The 15,347-nt window shown below is 37.1% G+C and overlaps 2 protein-coding genes across 2 annotated transcripts; one reads left to right on the top strand and one right to left on the bottom strand.

The window, feature by feature from the left end:
* Positions 1-1,133: 1,133 nt before the first annotated feature.
* Positions 1,134-12,283, bottom strand: LOC132156375 (remodeling and spacing factor 1-like). The gene is made up of 16 exons (XM_059565353.1): positions 11,998-12,283; positions 10,972-11,063; positions 10,793-10,885; positions 10,448-10,653; positions 10,205-10,317; positions 8,528-10,002; positions 8,236-8,445; positions 7,230-7,334; positions 7,062-7,141; positions 6,871-6,925; positions 5,635-5,738; positions 5,483-5,550; positions 5,220-5,406; positions 3,554-3,783; positions 3,211-3,396; positions 1,134-1,573 (listed from the first exon to the last, which is right to left on the bottom strand). The coding sequence occupies exons 1-16, from the start codon at positions 12,149-12,151 to the stop codon at positions 1,137-1,139; spliced, it is 3,795 nt and encodes a 1,264-aa protein (XP_059421336.1). The 5' UTR covers positions 12,152-12,283; the 3' UTR covers positions 1,134-1,136.
* Positions 12,284-12,979: 696 nt separating this feature from the next.
* On the top strand, positions 12,980-14,801 carry LOC132155740 (mth938 domain-containing protein). The gene is made up of 4 exons (XM_059564452.1): positions 12,980-13,072; positions 13,402-13,544; positions 13,898-13,993; positions 14,483-14,801. The coding sequence occupies exons 2-4, from the start codon at positions 13,413-13,415 to the stop codon at positions 14,621-14,623; spliced, it is 369 nt and encodes a 122-aa protein (XP_059420435.1). The 5' UTR covers positions 12,980-13,072; positions 13,402-13,412; the 3' UTR covers positions 14,624-14,801.
* Positions 14,802-15,347: the final 546 nt, after the last annotated feature.

Genomic DNA, 15,347 nt, shown 5'->3' with positions numbered 1-15,347 from the left:
TGACCCTAAAATGAAGATTTGCTGAAAATGTAGCAGATTTGGAGAAATATAGCACTCCATCATTTGCTCAGCAATGGATGCTCTCTAGTGAATGGGTGCCGGCAGAATGAGAGACCGAACTGAGGATAAAAACATCGCAGTTATCCACAGAACTCCAGTCCATCAGTTAACATCTGGAGAAGACAAAAGATGTTTGTTTGTAAGAAATAAATCCATCATTAAAGCATTTTAACTTTAAACTGTCACCTCTAGGCAAAATATGAATCCATAAGAACACTTCCTCCAGTGAAAAAATTCATCTCCTGTTGTCCTCTGACATCAAAATCCATACACAGATTAGTTTAGAGCTGGTTTGGCTTGTAAACAGTGTTTGATCTGTGCAGATTTCTCTCCTGATTCAGACAAGACTTTTCCCACTAGATTGGGGACTCAGCTTGAAATTAAAAACATCTTAATAATGAATTTGTTTCTTTTAAACATGCAGCTTTTGTCTTCTCAAGATGTTAACTGCTGGACTGGAGTGGTGTGGATTATTGTGATGTTTGGACTCTGACGGCACCCATTCACTCCATTGGTGAGCAAGTGATGCGATGCTACATTTCTCCAAATCTGTTCCCATAAAGAATCAAACTCATCCACATTTTCAGCAAATTTTCATGTTTTGGATGAACTCTTACTTTAACTGAATGAATGCATTTAGGCAAGGATCGGGATCACACATCAATCCCAAATTTCCTTCATGTACAGCAAAGAATAAAACATTAATACAGAGAATGCAAAACTCTAAAACACCAGTCTGAAATGCATGTAACACGTAAGCTTCAAATGCACGCCGTCCAGTGTCTCTAGAGGACGACGGAAGGCGCTTTATACAAACGAAATGGTACTGGCCGTAAATGACAAAGTGCTTTACTCTGAGGAATGCTGACTGGAGTATTAAGAAGAGCCTGTTCTAAACCGGTCTGGTGATGCATGCGGCTGGATGAACATCTGAACACAGGACACTACGGCTTTCATCTGGAAGCTTCATTTTTGGTCCACTTCACCCAAAAAACCAGGAGACTACAGTGGCTGATGAGGGACATTCCTCATCAGAAGGCGATGAGAAAATAAACGTATTTAAACTACTGAGCAGATCATGACAACTGTTCACTATCGAAAACAAAGTTAACAAGGTCCGTGACTCCAGTGATCTCTTCTTCATCCTCATCATCTTCGTCGTCATCTTGAGCTGCGGCCCTCAGCGGGACCAAGCCGTTGTGCCTGACGGGACCTCGAGAGCCCGCCGTGTGCTTCCACCGGAGACTTCCTCGTCTGTTCTCCTCTTCCTCATCTTCTTCGTCTGTTTCGATGCGGTTCGACCTCTTGCGAAGGGGCCGTTCGTCTTCAGCGGAGTCCTCTGTTTCTCCTTCATCCTCTTCCTCCTCCTCGTTTTCACTGGAGCTTCTCTGCTGTCTCTGTTTTTCTCGTTTGTGCCTGTGTTTGGACTCTTCCCTTGTTGAACTGCACTTGCGCCCTTTTTCTGATCTCTGATGCGATTCCTTTGGCTTAAAGTCTTTAGAAAGTATGGACTCTGGAAATATAGGATGAGAAGAAAACAGCTGACATTTCTAGTTGTAATTAACCAGTATAGCTAACAGTGAGCTAATATTTATGTGTGACCCTAGGCCACAAAACCAGTCAAAAGGGTCAATTTTTTGAAATTGAGACGTATACATAATATGTAAGCTGAATAAAAAAGCTTTTTGTTGATGTCTGGTTTATTAGGATCAGACAATATTTGGCAGAGATAAAACGATTTGAAAATATAAATATTGAGAAAATCATCTTTTAAGTTGCACAAATGAAGTTCTTAGCAATGCATATTACTAATCAAAAATTAAATTTTGATATATTTACAGCAGCAAATTTACAAAATATCGTCATGGAACATGATCTCTATTTAATATCCTAATGATTTTTAGCATAAAAGAAAAATCGATAATTTTGACCGATACAATGTTTTTTGGATATTGCTACAAATATACCCCAGAGGCATAAGACTGCTTTTGTGCTCTAGGGTCACATATGTAGTGTGATGTGACAAAGTGGTTTAAAGCACAAATGAAAAATGCAAACGGAGGGTCCTTAGGGACACATTGTTTCGTTTTAATCTTGTCTAGTTGTGCAAAAAAATTGTGCCTTAAATAAATCATCATGCTGAGCACTATGGATTTAAGCAAGAACAAAAAATAAAAGACACACCACTTTTTTTTTTGCAAAATAGATTTAAGATTTTTAAAATGAAATGAAAATACAGAGCAATTATTTGGGGTACAATCTACAAATCAGCTGTGATTAAGTAGTCTTTGATATGTCTAAATGTATACATTCAAATGGAAAACCTAAAAAAAGTAATCATGTCTGAAAATACACTTATTAGCAATTAAAAGGATCTGCCTCCCATGCATAACTCCTATTAAATACATATATTTTATGTATTTTAATATAATACATTGCACATTAAACAAAACATTCAAAAGAGAATTAATTTTTAATTTGCTGATAATTTGCCAGAGAAAGCTCGATTGACTAAAATGTTAATAATAAAATGTATTTAATAAATGCCAGTTTGACTGTGCAAGCTTATCTTAGAATTGTATTCTATGAATGACTTGGGTGTGACAAGACACTACATCTTCTATTATTTTATGAATAAATAAAAGATGAATAATTTTGAGGTCTTTTAACATGCAATTCCCTCCAAATACAAAACATAAAAGAATACTGAAACAAAATATAGTACATCCATTTAATTAAAATACTATTATTACTTATTGTCTGTGGTCAGTTTTGCAGTAGAAAAAACTGCACACTGTTATGCTCCCTTTACTCATTGACGTTTGGGTCAAAGACCTTCGTCAGGCAAAGATCTACCCTTTGATTTTGCACCTGGTCAAGACTTTTTATGGATGTGCATATGTTGACTTTTTCTTAATGAGGTCAGTTCTGACCACGGCGGATCACAAGTGTGACTCCTCAGGGAGAAATACCAGAGAGTTGAGATTCATACGTTACATTTTGCTTTTATTTAGATTGGACGGCTCATGGGAGGACAATTGGACTGGGACAGGACCTTGAGTCGATATCAGAGCACTTGCCCACATGGCTATGGCTCAAATAACATTAGCATAACTAAACATTTGAAAAAAGGAGTGTGGCTGTGCTCACCTTCACTGTTGGAGCTGGACAGCCGTCGACGGTGAGGAAGAGAGGTCTGCTTCTGATTGGACACCTTTCGTGACCCTTCAGACTCTGACGTCTCATAGTAGTTGACCTGAGAGTTCTGACTCCGTCGCAGACGCCTTCTATTCACGTCCACATCTCTGTCGCTGAACTCGTTAGAGCCCTCGGTTTCTGTTTGGGAAGTGAAGAATTCAATGTGACACTAATAGGGCTCTGTTCTAAAACCTAGTGTCCTTCCTAGACAGCCTAAAGTAAAGACACCTGCAGCAGCTCACTAGCTTTGAAACAGATTCGATATGTATAGAATGGATATGAAACTCAAACAGACCCATTCCTTCTTCCTCCTCCTCAGAGTCTAGCATGTCCTTTTCCTCTGAGGTGCCTCTTCGTCGGGAAGGAGGTTTGCGTCTGCTCCTCCTGGTTCCCTGGGAGCGAGCACTTCTTCCTGTTCTTCTGGAGGCCGGTTGATTTTCAGAGGCACTTTCACCGCTGCCCCATTCACTCCCATCACCCTCAGACGCACCATCTCCTGAAACCACAAAATCCTCCTCCTCCATACTATCGACATAGAAATTTAAACAAAATAATACTTTAATTCAGCAAGTATGCAGTAAACTGATCAAAAGTGACAGTAGAGACATTTATGATGTTACAGACAATTTCTATTTCGAATAAACGCTGTTCTTTGGAACTTTCTATTCATCTGCAAATCCTGAAAAATAAAATGTATCACTTTTTTTTTCACAAAAATATCGGGCAGCGCAACTCTTTTCAACATTGATAATAATCAGAAATGCTTCTTGAGCAGCAAATCAGAATATTAAAATGATTTCTGAAAATCATGTGACACTGAAGACTGGAGTTATGATGCTGAAAATACAGCTGCGCAATCATGAAATAAATGACATTTTACTATTTATATAAAAAAAAGCTATTTTTAATTGCAATAACTTTACAGAATGTTTTTTGTTTTTACTGTATTTTTTATCAGATGAATCAAGCCTCGATGAGCATTTGAGACTAGTTAAAAAAAAAAAAAAAGCTAGCCAACCTTAAAATTATTTGCATTCATACTACTATTTTTTTTTTTAGGACAAATAAGATTTTGTGTGCATTATTTTCATAAATATTAAGAACCCCCCCCCCCCCCCCCCCCCCCCAATATTCTTCATAATGATTCTCATGGCAATCTTCAACCAGTCTAACAAAGTCATTTTGGTTTATAATTATTTACTACATAAAATCTACTGCACGAAATACTGACTACAGTGACAATTAATTATTAAGCAGAACAACAAATAATACAGCACCATAATGTATAAATAACTTACAATTTTGCATTTGGGGAAAAGTGTGTTTAATTATCATGCAAAAAAGAAAAAAAAACCTTAATGGTCATTAAAACACAAAAACAATGTCTTACAAAACCAATTTTTTATGACCAGGACAAGTTCTTGTGAGATTCACCCATAGAGCACTTTGACCTAGATCTGTTATACTTTGAAGAACTGATATAAAGTCCATCTGATTTAAACCCTAAAAGCCCATATGTGACCCTGGAGCACAAAAGCAGTCTTAAGTCTCTGGGGTAGATTTGAGGCAAAATCTAAAAAAAACATTGTATGGGTCAAAATATAGATTTTTCTTTTATGCCAAAAACCATTAGGATTTTAAGTAAAGATCATGTTCCATGAAGATATTTGTAAATTTCCTACCCTAAATATATCAAAACTTGTTTTTTAAATGGTTATATGCTTCATTATGAATTCATTTGGACAACTTCAAAGATGATTTTCTCAATATTTAGATTTTTTTTGCACCCTCAGATTCCAGATTTTCAAATAGCTGTATCTCAGTCAAATATTTTCAGATCCTAATAAACCATACATCAATGGAAAGATTCAGAAATTGATACTTAAGACTGGGTTTGTGGTCCAGGGTCACAAATGTGAACCCCCAGTATTGTAAATATTCTTGTGCTTGTTCACACACACCTGTCACTGATCTGAAACTCGTCCTCGCTCTCCTCCGAGTCCAGCGTGCTGTCACTGTCCAGGTCATTGAGTCGCCGGCGTTTCCTCTTGCGCGGGGCGGGAGCTTTCACAGGCCGTCGACTCTCACGACTCGCCACGTTCCTCTGCTGATTCGTGATGGGCGGCACAGGTTTAACGCCACCAGAACCTGCAGGACACGCCACCAGTCAATATGCAACAGCACACATATTATAAAGCACTAAACAATATCTCACATGACCAACCTCCTCCTTCTGAATCTTGAATATCTTCCTCTATTGCTTCATCAATGGCTTCATCGAAATCATCAAACCTGGTCATTAGTAACAAGAAAACCAAGCATTAGCCAGACTTACATCTACTATCACAGTTTATTTCCACAAGAAATATCGATTACCTATAACTGATGGATTTCCTCGTCCTTGTCGACCGCCTGCCCAGATTTTTTGTTTCCTTGGCATCTTTTTTCTTCTCTGTCAAGCTGTCCTCCCCATCACCATCCTGACATGATAATGAGGAGTAGATTTAAAACCAAATAAAGCTGATTATTTGACATTTTAAAATCCTTTATGCTGTACAATTAATTTGTTTAAATAATTGAGCATACTGTGGCATAATTTAGTATTGCATACTATGGTATAGAATAAAGTACTAAACATTATAGCATAGCACATTATGTTATAGGAAAGTACAGTATGTGACATTATATAATATAATATAGTACAATATAATATAATAATTAATTGAATTAATTTAAATGTAGATCATATTTACTATAGTATAAACTAGTATACTGTACAATACAGTACCGCAGAGTTAAAGAAACTATAGTATAATACTATGATATAATATAATATAACATAATAATTTATTTAGATATAGCATAGCAAACTATGGCTTAATTTACTATCATATTAAACAGAATAGCACATGGTACAATACAGTATGGTGCATGCATATAACAGAATAAAATAATACATTTATAGTTTATATAAAATATTTGAATTATGATATAATTTATACATTATCACATATCTTTTAATTTAAGTATAGCATAGCATACTATGGTATAATTTACTAACGTATAAAACAGTTTAGCACATGATACAATACTGTATAGTGCATTACATAACTGAAAAAACATTATATAAAATATTTTATTATGCGATAATTTATACATGATCACATATCTATTAATTTAGATATAGCACAGCATACTATGGTATAATTTACTATCGTATATAAAAAGATTTGCACATGGTACAATACTGTATAGTGCATTATATAACTGAAAGGAATTATAATATAATAAATGTAGAGTTTACATACAATATATTATTATTACATAATATAAAACATTATCTCATATATATATTAATTTAGATATAGCATACCATACTGTTATAATTCACTAAAGTATAAAACAGAATAACATATGATACAATACAATATGGTACAGTTTACATAACATAATATAATATTTAACTTAGATACGGCAAAGAGTATTATGGCTTAATTTACTATAGTATAAAAATATATAGTTCAATACTGTACACCACAGTATAGCATAGGACAGTATAGAATATTAGTATAATTAAAATAAAATAAAATAAAATAATAGCTGCATACTCACAGGGGTGGATATAATGTTCTCCACACTGATGCCCACATACACTAACCGCTCACGTCTGAAGAAGAGAAAACCCAGAAATCCCAGAATCACATGAGGCTAGTCATCATTCAAGATGATTCAGTTGGTGATTGAGCTGGTATGAAATGTGTGCGTGTGTGTGTGTGTGTGTGTGTGTGTGTGTGAATCTACACCTTCGTTCAGCTCTCTCTTTCTTCTTTAAAGCCGTGTCCAGATTCTGAAGCTCCTCTTCCAGCCTCTCACAGAGAAGCTTCTGTGAATGACAAGAGCATATACTTCATGAGTACAGCTCACACTCACACACACACACAAGCCTATAACACAGAGACCGAAGCCCTTACATGCTGGCAGGGAGGGCAGAACCATTCTCCATCAGGAATGATCATTAGAGGGGGTCTCAGACAGGCTGTGTGATAGCCGCTGTCACACATGTCACAAAGAAGGATCTGGGACAAACGTACACAAGAGAGAAATGATGGCAAATAGTATAAGTTACAGGTCTTTTTAAAGTATTATCTATGCAATTTTATAGACAATACGGAGTCTCATCTTGTAGCTTGAATCATTTTAGAAGCATCTGTGCCTCAATTACACTTTATATTCTTTTTTACTGCTTTTAATAAATATTGTTAGCTATGTATAACTCTTACATCTACTGTAGGAGATGGAGTTGAACAAGCCTTTAATTGTAGCACGTTCTATTATGAGTCTTTTTTATTTATTTATTTAACTTTTTTTTATTATTCATATATTATCATGTCATTTATTAATATTTGGAATTACATTTTATTTTCAAATGTCAATTTTTCATTTTCATTTTCGTTAAAATTTTTATACATTTTGTGCGCTTTTATCATATTTTATTAGTTTTTGTTTTTTTTACATTTTAAATTTTTTTTACACATACTTTTAATTTATTCTAGCTTTAGTTTAAATACTTTTTATTTTATTTTAATTAGTTTGCCAATGCAACAATTAACATTTTTCTAAAGTGTTTTTAAGTTTCAGTTATCCATCTAATATTTATATTCTATATTACTTAAGCATTATTTCAGCTAACAAAAAAATATTTTAATAGTTTTAGTAGTAGTTAAGAATAACAACACTGATTGAAAATTTCCCATTGACTTAAACTGAAAGGGAAGCAGGATTTTCTATCTTAATTTGAACTAATAAGTAATCAGCTATCAACATCCTAGCAGTTGCATAGAAACATGTTAAAACCACATAGAAACACATTTAATACTGTTTGTACACTACATTTATTCCCTATTGGGAAAATAAGTAGAATCTATTAGTAATTTTAAAGTAATGGTGAACTGATGAAAGATGACTACTTTAACTCACTAGTTCTGGGTGGTTGGCGAGCCCACAGTGTTTACAAGCATCTTCAGAAGGAATTTCATTGGATTGGTCCGATTCGGTCTCACTTTTGTCGTCTTCTGTCTCTGATTTGTTGTCTTCATTATTTACGGCTTTGTCATCGGCCACTTCCTCTTCCCTCTTCCTCTTCGTACGAATTTTCGACCAGGGTTTCCTCCTATGTCGCCGTTTGGCCTTAAAGAGTCAAAACAATATTTTACGTAAATAAAAACATACTGTAAAATTGGTCGGACTGGATATAAATCTTCCATGCTACCTTAAAAGACTTGGGCTGTACTTCCGTGTCCATCTCCTTGTTGGGAAGAACTTTGGTCTCTTTGTCTTCTACGCATTCCTCCTCATCCTGAGCTGCTGAGGAGGCTGAAAGTTTTCCGTCTTGTTTCCCATCCCGAGTATCTGCCTTTTTGGGAATGGGATTGCAGATTCTGGCAGATCTCCGCAGGGATCTCCGATTGCTGGTGTCCGACTCCTCTGTGTCCTTGAGCTGGAGTTCAGGTGTTCGTCTATGAAGAGGTATCTTAATCTTAAGGCGAATCCCTTCCTTCTGAAGTTCTGACGATACCTCTTCATCCTCGTTGAGTCCAGTTTTTTCAGCATCCTTTTCCAAATCCTCACCCATGCTGGAAGCATTCTGCCCATCTTCTCTTGCTTGCATTTTGGATTTGGACTTTTGTGAACGTCTCTTTCTTGGGCCTCTCAGAGTCTTGTCTTTGCTGACATCCTCAACATCATTTTTTTCTTCGGCTGACAAACCAACTGTCTTGCTTTTGAGCTCCATAACGTCTTCTTCACTGTCGACTTTTTCAACCTTTTTCTCAACTGAAGTGGTCTCTTCAATCGTTGACGACTCGACAAGGTTTAATGCTTTCGCAGACACATCTGTGCTCTTATCGCAAGCATCTTTTGATAAATCTTCAGGGATACTACGAGAAAGAGGACCGTTGTCTGCTTGAACCATGGATTTCCCAAAAAGGACAGACTGTCTTGCACTATCTGTACTAACTTCAGTCTTCAAGACATTCCCATGATGACCATTTGAAGACTTATCATTTTCATTCAGTGGCTTTTTATGCTCATTGGGACCTTTGATAACTCCAACACCTATGCATTGTTCCCCTGCTGCCATTTGGTCAACCTTTGGGTCTCGTGGGACAGCGATGATGGCCGTCGGTCCTTCCTCTTCTCTAGTAGGGCATTCTTTTCTGACTGGCTGTTCCTTCAATGGCAAGACAGTAGGATTGCGAACGATTATACCTCCTGTGCTGATGCTTCCATTGCTGTTAATGTTGTTGTTGTTGTGGTTGCTAACGTCATATCCTCCACTCCTTTTCAACTCCCTCTTCTTCAGTGGTATTTTAGCCTGTTGGTCGCTCTTTACAGCTCTAGCCACGTTCTCAAATACCATTTCTTTCTTGTCTTCGTGCGTCTCTGATTTCACCGCCGGGTCGTGTTTAATGGAAGCAGGGGGCATGACGACAGAAATGGCATTCCATGGTTTGGGACAACCTTTTGGTTCTTCTTTCATGAGAGTTTTTATCGTACTGACCCTGTTGTCGATGACCACTTTGGGTTGGAAATTTTCAGCAACTTTTTCTTCTTTCTCTGGTTTAATGGGACCCATTGGTTCTTTTTTAATGTCTTTAGATATTAACTCACTTTGATTCGAATTGAAGGTGCTGTTGGTGAAGTCTCCTCGGCCTGATACATGGTTCTTCAAGTCCTCAACCTCACCTTGAAAATGAAACCATACAGAACTGCATGAGAAACTGTTTAGTTTCAGCCTCTAGCTGAGTATGGCTGTCGCTACACATTCACAGTTCAGAATCTGCCATCGGAAAACCGCAGTGGTTGACCAGTCTAGTCTAGATACTGTGGGAGACACGTCTATGGTGTTTACAGACATGAAAGGGAATGATTTTCCAATTAGCTTTACCTTTAACACCTTCGGCCTCCATACTTGGGCTGGTGGATCCGTCTTGCTTCTCTTGGTCAGTTGCGATCTCGGCTTTAAGCTGTTCTAGTGTGTCTGCAAGATCATTCCTAGTCCTGTTTAAATAAAAATGCATTTCTTATTCTTTGATAAACTTCCACAAATGAGGTTTAACTCTTATACGTCAAGTAGAAACTTCTAGTGTAGCTTGTCAACATTCTGGTCATCTCTTCAATATTTGCTCACCTTGCAATGCATTTCCACGAGGACCCATCCAAATCATCCTGTTCCTCAGAATAAACACGTATATTCTGATCTTGATCTAACTGGAACCAGTAGAGAAGACCTTCCTTGTCTCTACCGATGGGCTGTAGACGCATCTTGTCTGGGTCTTCCTCGTTGATTAATGTCTTAAACTTGAGATTGTCGTCAAACTGGCACTCGCACAAGTACTGTGAGGGAAATAAACAATAAGGGTGAATTTTGAAAGAAAAACATTATTATTTTTCAGTCATTTTGATTTTGAAGGTGAAATATGACCTGGACATGTTCTTGATAACACAGTCAATAAATTGCTTTAGAAATACTGACCTTTAAAATGCCAGTCTTGCACTCTACCGTCATTTCTAGGTAGCTCTTTCTCTCCATTTCCCATGCCCAGGTGCTGTTAAATTCCTGGCACACCTGCATCAACATGATTTTAACAAACAGATGCATGTGCATGGACATTTCCATATTCATTGCATTTGATTTAAAACTAAGACACTTACCTTGACAAGATACTTCTCCCATCTGTCTGGTGTGACCGACTTGCCAATCTTCCGCAGCAGTTTGATATGGAGCTCAATTAATGGCCGAGGAACTACATTGAACAAAAAAGCATTATTTCTATTATTTTATCATCTTTGTAACATTACCATGAAACTTGTTTTTGGGGGGTAGGGGGAAAAACATGCTTGTGGTACCTTCGTGATTTTTCTTAACTGATGCAATCACATTCAGACATTCAAACACTTTTATGTTGTTATTTATTTTATCATGTATTTATATTAATTAATCTTATTTTCTTTCCTGTTACATTTTCTATTTTTTGCTCAACGCTTTTTATTTAGTAATTTAAATAAATGATTTTTAAAACACATCCCTGTCTTTACTACCGTATACAGCATTATCAAATTCATCCAATCCGCTGTCAGCAATGTGAGAGCATGAAGCCCAATAATCCTGCAATGACGCAATCCTCCTAAATGACAACATTAGTGTCGCGTTAGCTCGCGTTTCGGATGTTATGTACTGTAGGTGTACGCGTTTCGGATGTTATGTAGGTGTACGCAGTTAATACAGTATTCAAAAGGGGCGGGGCGTAAACAATCGCGCGTAAACAAATTACAGTTGTTATGTTGTATCGTACATTGGGTTCTGCGCATGCGCACTGTGCGACTACAGTCCCATCGGTGTTTATAATCTGAATTTAAATGTATCAAGCCAATTTATCGTACGATACCAGAAGTGTCTTTCCAGTTAATTGTGATATAGCATGCTAACACCCTTAGAAGCGCGTATAGTCAATCATATTCTGAGGTTTGTTGTTTTTCCACTGGTTAAAGGGTGGGAAAATCACTTATGACTGTTTTCAAAAACACTTCGCCACTTCGCGGTCCTTCTGAAAAGCATCGGAGGATACGATCCCCATCCAAACAAAGACTACGAGGAGCCAACCAGCCAAACTTTAAGTGATCGAACCCCTGATGGAGCCTGTACAGATAAACACAAACCCAGCCTCTGGCTCAGCTCACCCGATGATGTATCCTGTAGGTACCGCTCCAGCTGCGGGAACGACAGCTCGGGCAGATCCAGAACAGACCCGTAGCGCTCCAAAAACGAGCAGACCACCGCGAAACCGGGACTGACATCTGGAGGAAGAGCCGCTGTGGAGCCAAGAGCAGCCATCTTTCCTGGAGATGACGAACTGTGCTCTGCTTAGACCCAAATCTGCCCACAATACACCGCGACACCCACCAGAGAGAGCATCCAGAGGGGCATCTATCGCGCGTGGAGCGCCACCACCACCACCATCATCATCATCATCATCATCATCGTCATCACAACAATAAACAAGTGTTGAGGAAGATGATGAAGATCATAAAGCGCTGCTTTAACATGCCACAGTTTCATATGCCACCTTTGTAATGGAAACAATGTCGTGCTTCTGTTTATTCGTGATCGGGATGAATAGTTAAATAAATCATATTTAAATGTAAGTTTTAAAAACAGAAAAAAATACTTTGGTATAATATAATATAAAGTGCTGCTTTAACATGTCACCTTTGTTTCCACAAACAGTGCCGTGCTTGTGTTTATTTGTTATCGGGATAATAGATAAATAAATAAATATAATTAGTTTTAATGTGAAAAACAGTAATAAATACTTTGATAACAATGTATTATATAATATAATGTTTCCGCAGACATTTTTATATTTTAAACAGTGTCGTGCTCAATAAATACATAACTGCATTATATATATTTAAATATAGATAATAATAATAATAAAACAGAAAATTAAATTTATTAATTATGACCAAATAATATAATATTCTTATATATTTTTGTATGTCCTTTAATTAATTTACTACCGTCAGCAATATAATTGCACGAATACTGTAATTCTCATATGACGTAGACATACGCAATTCTCCTAATTATTATATTTTATAATATATTATGTTTATAAGTAGTGGCAGTTTTTTTGTACGTCACTGAACGCAGCCAATCTGAAGCGTACGCTGATTTGACGCCGGCCAGTGACGTACGTCACACGAAGAGAAACCAACACAACACAAGGCAAGCGAGATTGAGTTGCGGGCCGAGGCAAGATTATATAAATATGTGAAATACATTTAAGGTGCATGAATTATAAAGTGGTTTTTGTTGCGAATATAAATAGTTGTATGAATGGAATAAGGCAGTTATTCTCAGCTTTATCGTTTCTAAATGGTATTGTAGATTAATAACATTTTATAAAGCAGTTAGGGTTGATTATTAGATTTGAGTGGCATCGCTTACAGCAACATAGTGTCAGATAGTAAAACATTATAATGATATTTTAACATATTCATGTACTATTGTATTTACCTTGCACTTTAAAAATAGTATGGTACTTAATAAATTAATGCCATTTTACTTCCACTGTGTTACAGGAAAGCTGATCATGTCTTCTCCAGAAATTGCATCTTTATCCTGGGGCCACATGAAGGTCAAAGGTTGCTCCACATCCTATAAAGACTGTAAAGTGTGGCCGGGTGGCAGCCGAGCATGGGACTGGCGTGAAACCGGTACAAATGTAAGATGAACACCAGATCACACTGTAAAATCATCCTCAATTTATGATATTATCCGCTTATAATGTCAAAGTTGAGAGCCATTTGATGTTATAGAAATGCCTAATGTAATTTACGTCCTTTATGTCTTTTGTTTTGTCGGTGCAAAAAATATTGTGTCTACTGGATTACTGTTTTCTACATTTTAGGATAATAGCAAAGCTTTTAAAACTCTGAAATAACACAAATAGACTATGGGAACTATTTAGTAGCCAAAAATATATCATAACATTCAAATGATCTTGTATTTAAAACCAGTTTGCTTTAAATGTTATTTATCAGAGATCTGTCTAAAGTGCATCTGTGCTCCTGCCAGCATTATCCAGGCGTTCAGCCAGCTGACCTGGAAGACGTCCTGAAGAAAGGAGTGCAGACGCTGGTCATAGGAAGGGGGATGAATGAAGCTCTACAGGTAACAATTTGCTGATCAGCACTGTGTGTGCATCATCTGAATATTGCGATCCTTAAAGGAAGAGTTCACCCAGAAATGAAAATTTGCTGAACATTTACTCACTATCAGGCCATCGGAGATGAGTTTGTTCTTAATGGGAACAAATGTGGAGAAATTGCGTTACTTGCTCATCAATGGATGCTCTCCAGTGAATGGGTGCCACAGCAGGGAAGCAACAGTTAAAACATATTATTGATTGATTTTGGCTTCGTGAGATGTTAATTGATGGACTGGAGTGGTGTGATTGATGTCTTTATCAGCTGTTGGACTCTCATTCTGACGGCACCCATTCACTGCAGAGCATCCATTGATGAGCAAGTGATGCAATGCTACATTTCTCCGAGTTTGATGAAGAATCAAACTCATCTACATCTTGGATGGCCTGAGGGTGAGCACATGTTCAGCAAATATTACTTTAAATAAGCTCATTTGCTTTTCTTTATGTTTCAGGTGCCTCCGTCCACCCTAGATTACGTGAAGAAGCAGGGCATCGATGTGAGGGTGTTTCAGACCGAGCAGGCTGTTAAAGAATATAACGCTCTGGTGGAACAGGGAGCTAAAGTCGGCGGGGTCTTTCACTCCACCTGCTGATCACATCATTAACAGAACCAGCTAATTCATTTTATGGGTTGTTGAAAGTGCCTTGAACATTGCGAAATGAACATTGTTTTCTTAATAGATGCTTCATAATTTGAGCATTTGGATGATTTTTTTTTCCTATGGTGAAAATGTTATTTGCTTTCTAATCATTAAACGACAATTCTTTGGATGTAGGCTGTGAAAATACTCTATTATCACACACACACCAGTGATACAAATAAAAAATAAAAACTTTAATTTCAGATAGAATGTAATTGATTTTGTGTTGGCTGTTAATTTCACATGTATTGCTTGGGTTCGTCAGGTCAGCGGCGAGCTGGTTTGGGCATGATGAAGACTTTGACGGGTTTGCTGAGGTGGATTGTGCCCTCGATGCAGCTCTCGCTCGAGGGCAGGCCATCCAAACTCTCGTTCCACGCAGCTTTAGAGGCAGATAGTTTACTGCTGCTGGAGCTGTAGGCCAGAAGCAGCTGCACCTCAGTCTGACAGGCCTCTGAAAGTTAAAAAAACAGCGTTATTTTAGTATCTTTATAGTTTTATTAAATATTTAGAATGTTATATTTTCTGTTTTCATTTCAATTTAAAGTTCTAAGAATTTCTTTGCGTTTCTGTCATTTTTATAAACGTTTATATCATTTTTTTTTTCAGTTCTATTCATTGGAGTACATGAAGTTAAACTAACTATAAATTAGAAATGTTTTTAATATTTTATTTC

This window comes from Carassius carassius, chromosome 13 (assembly GCF_963082965.1).
Source record: "Carassius carassius chromosome 13, fCarCar2.1, whole genome shotgun sequence".
Classification (NCBI taxonomy): Eukaryota; Metazoa; Chordata; class Actinopteri; order Cypriniformes; family Cyprinidae; genus Carassius; species Carassius carassius.
This window is presented reverse-complemented; position numbering and strand designations above follow the sequence as displayed.

Excerpts from the sequence above, each read along its gene's own strand:
- LOC132155740 (XM_059564452.1), top strand. The coding sequence starts at position 13,413 with ATGTCTTCTCCAGAAATTGCATCTTTATCCTGGGGCCACATGAAGGTC. Across the intron at positions 13,545-13,897 it reads GGCGTGAAACCGGTACAAAT|CATTATCCAGGCGTTCAGCC; the intron begins GTAAGATGAACA and ends TGCTCCTGCCAG. Across the intron at positions 13,994-14,482 it reads GGATGAATGAAGCTCTACAG|GTGCCTCCGTCCACCCTAGA; the intron begins GTAACAATTTGC and ends TTTATGTTTCAG.
- LOC132156375 (XM_059565353.1), bottom strand. The coding sequence starts at position 12,151 with ATGGCTGCTCTTGGCTCCACAGCGGCTCTTCCTCCAGATGTCAGTCCC. Across the intron at positions 7,142-7,229 it reads TCTGCCCTCCCTGCCAGCAT|AAGCTTCTCTGTGAGAGGCT; the intron begins GTAAGGGCTTCG and ends TGTCATTCACAG. Across the intron at positions 5,739-6,870 it reads AGAACATTATATCCACCCCT|GATGGTGATGGGGAGGACAG; the intron begins GTGAGTATGCAG and ends TTATCATGTCAG.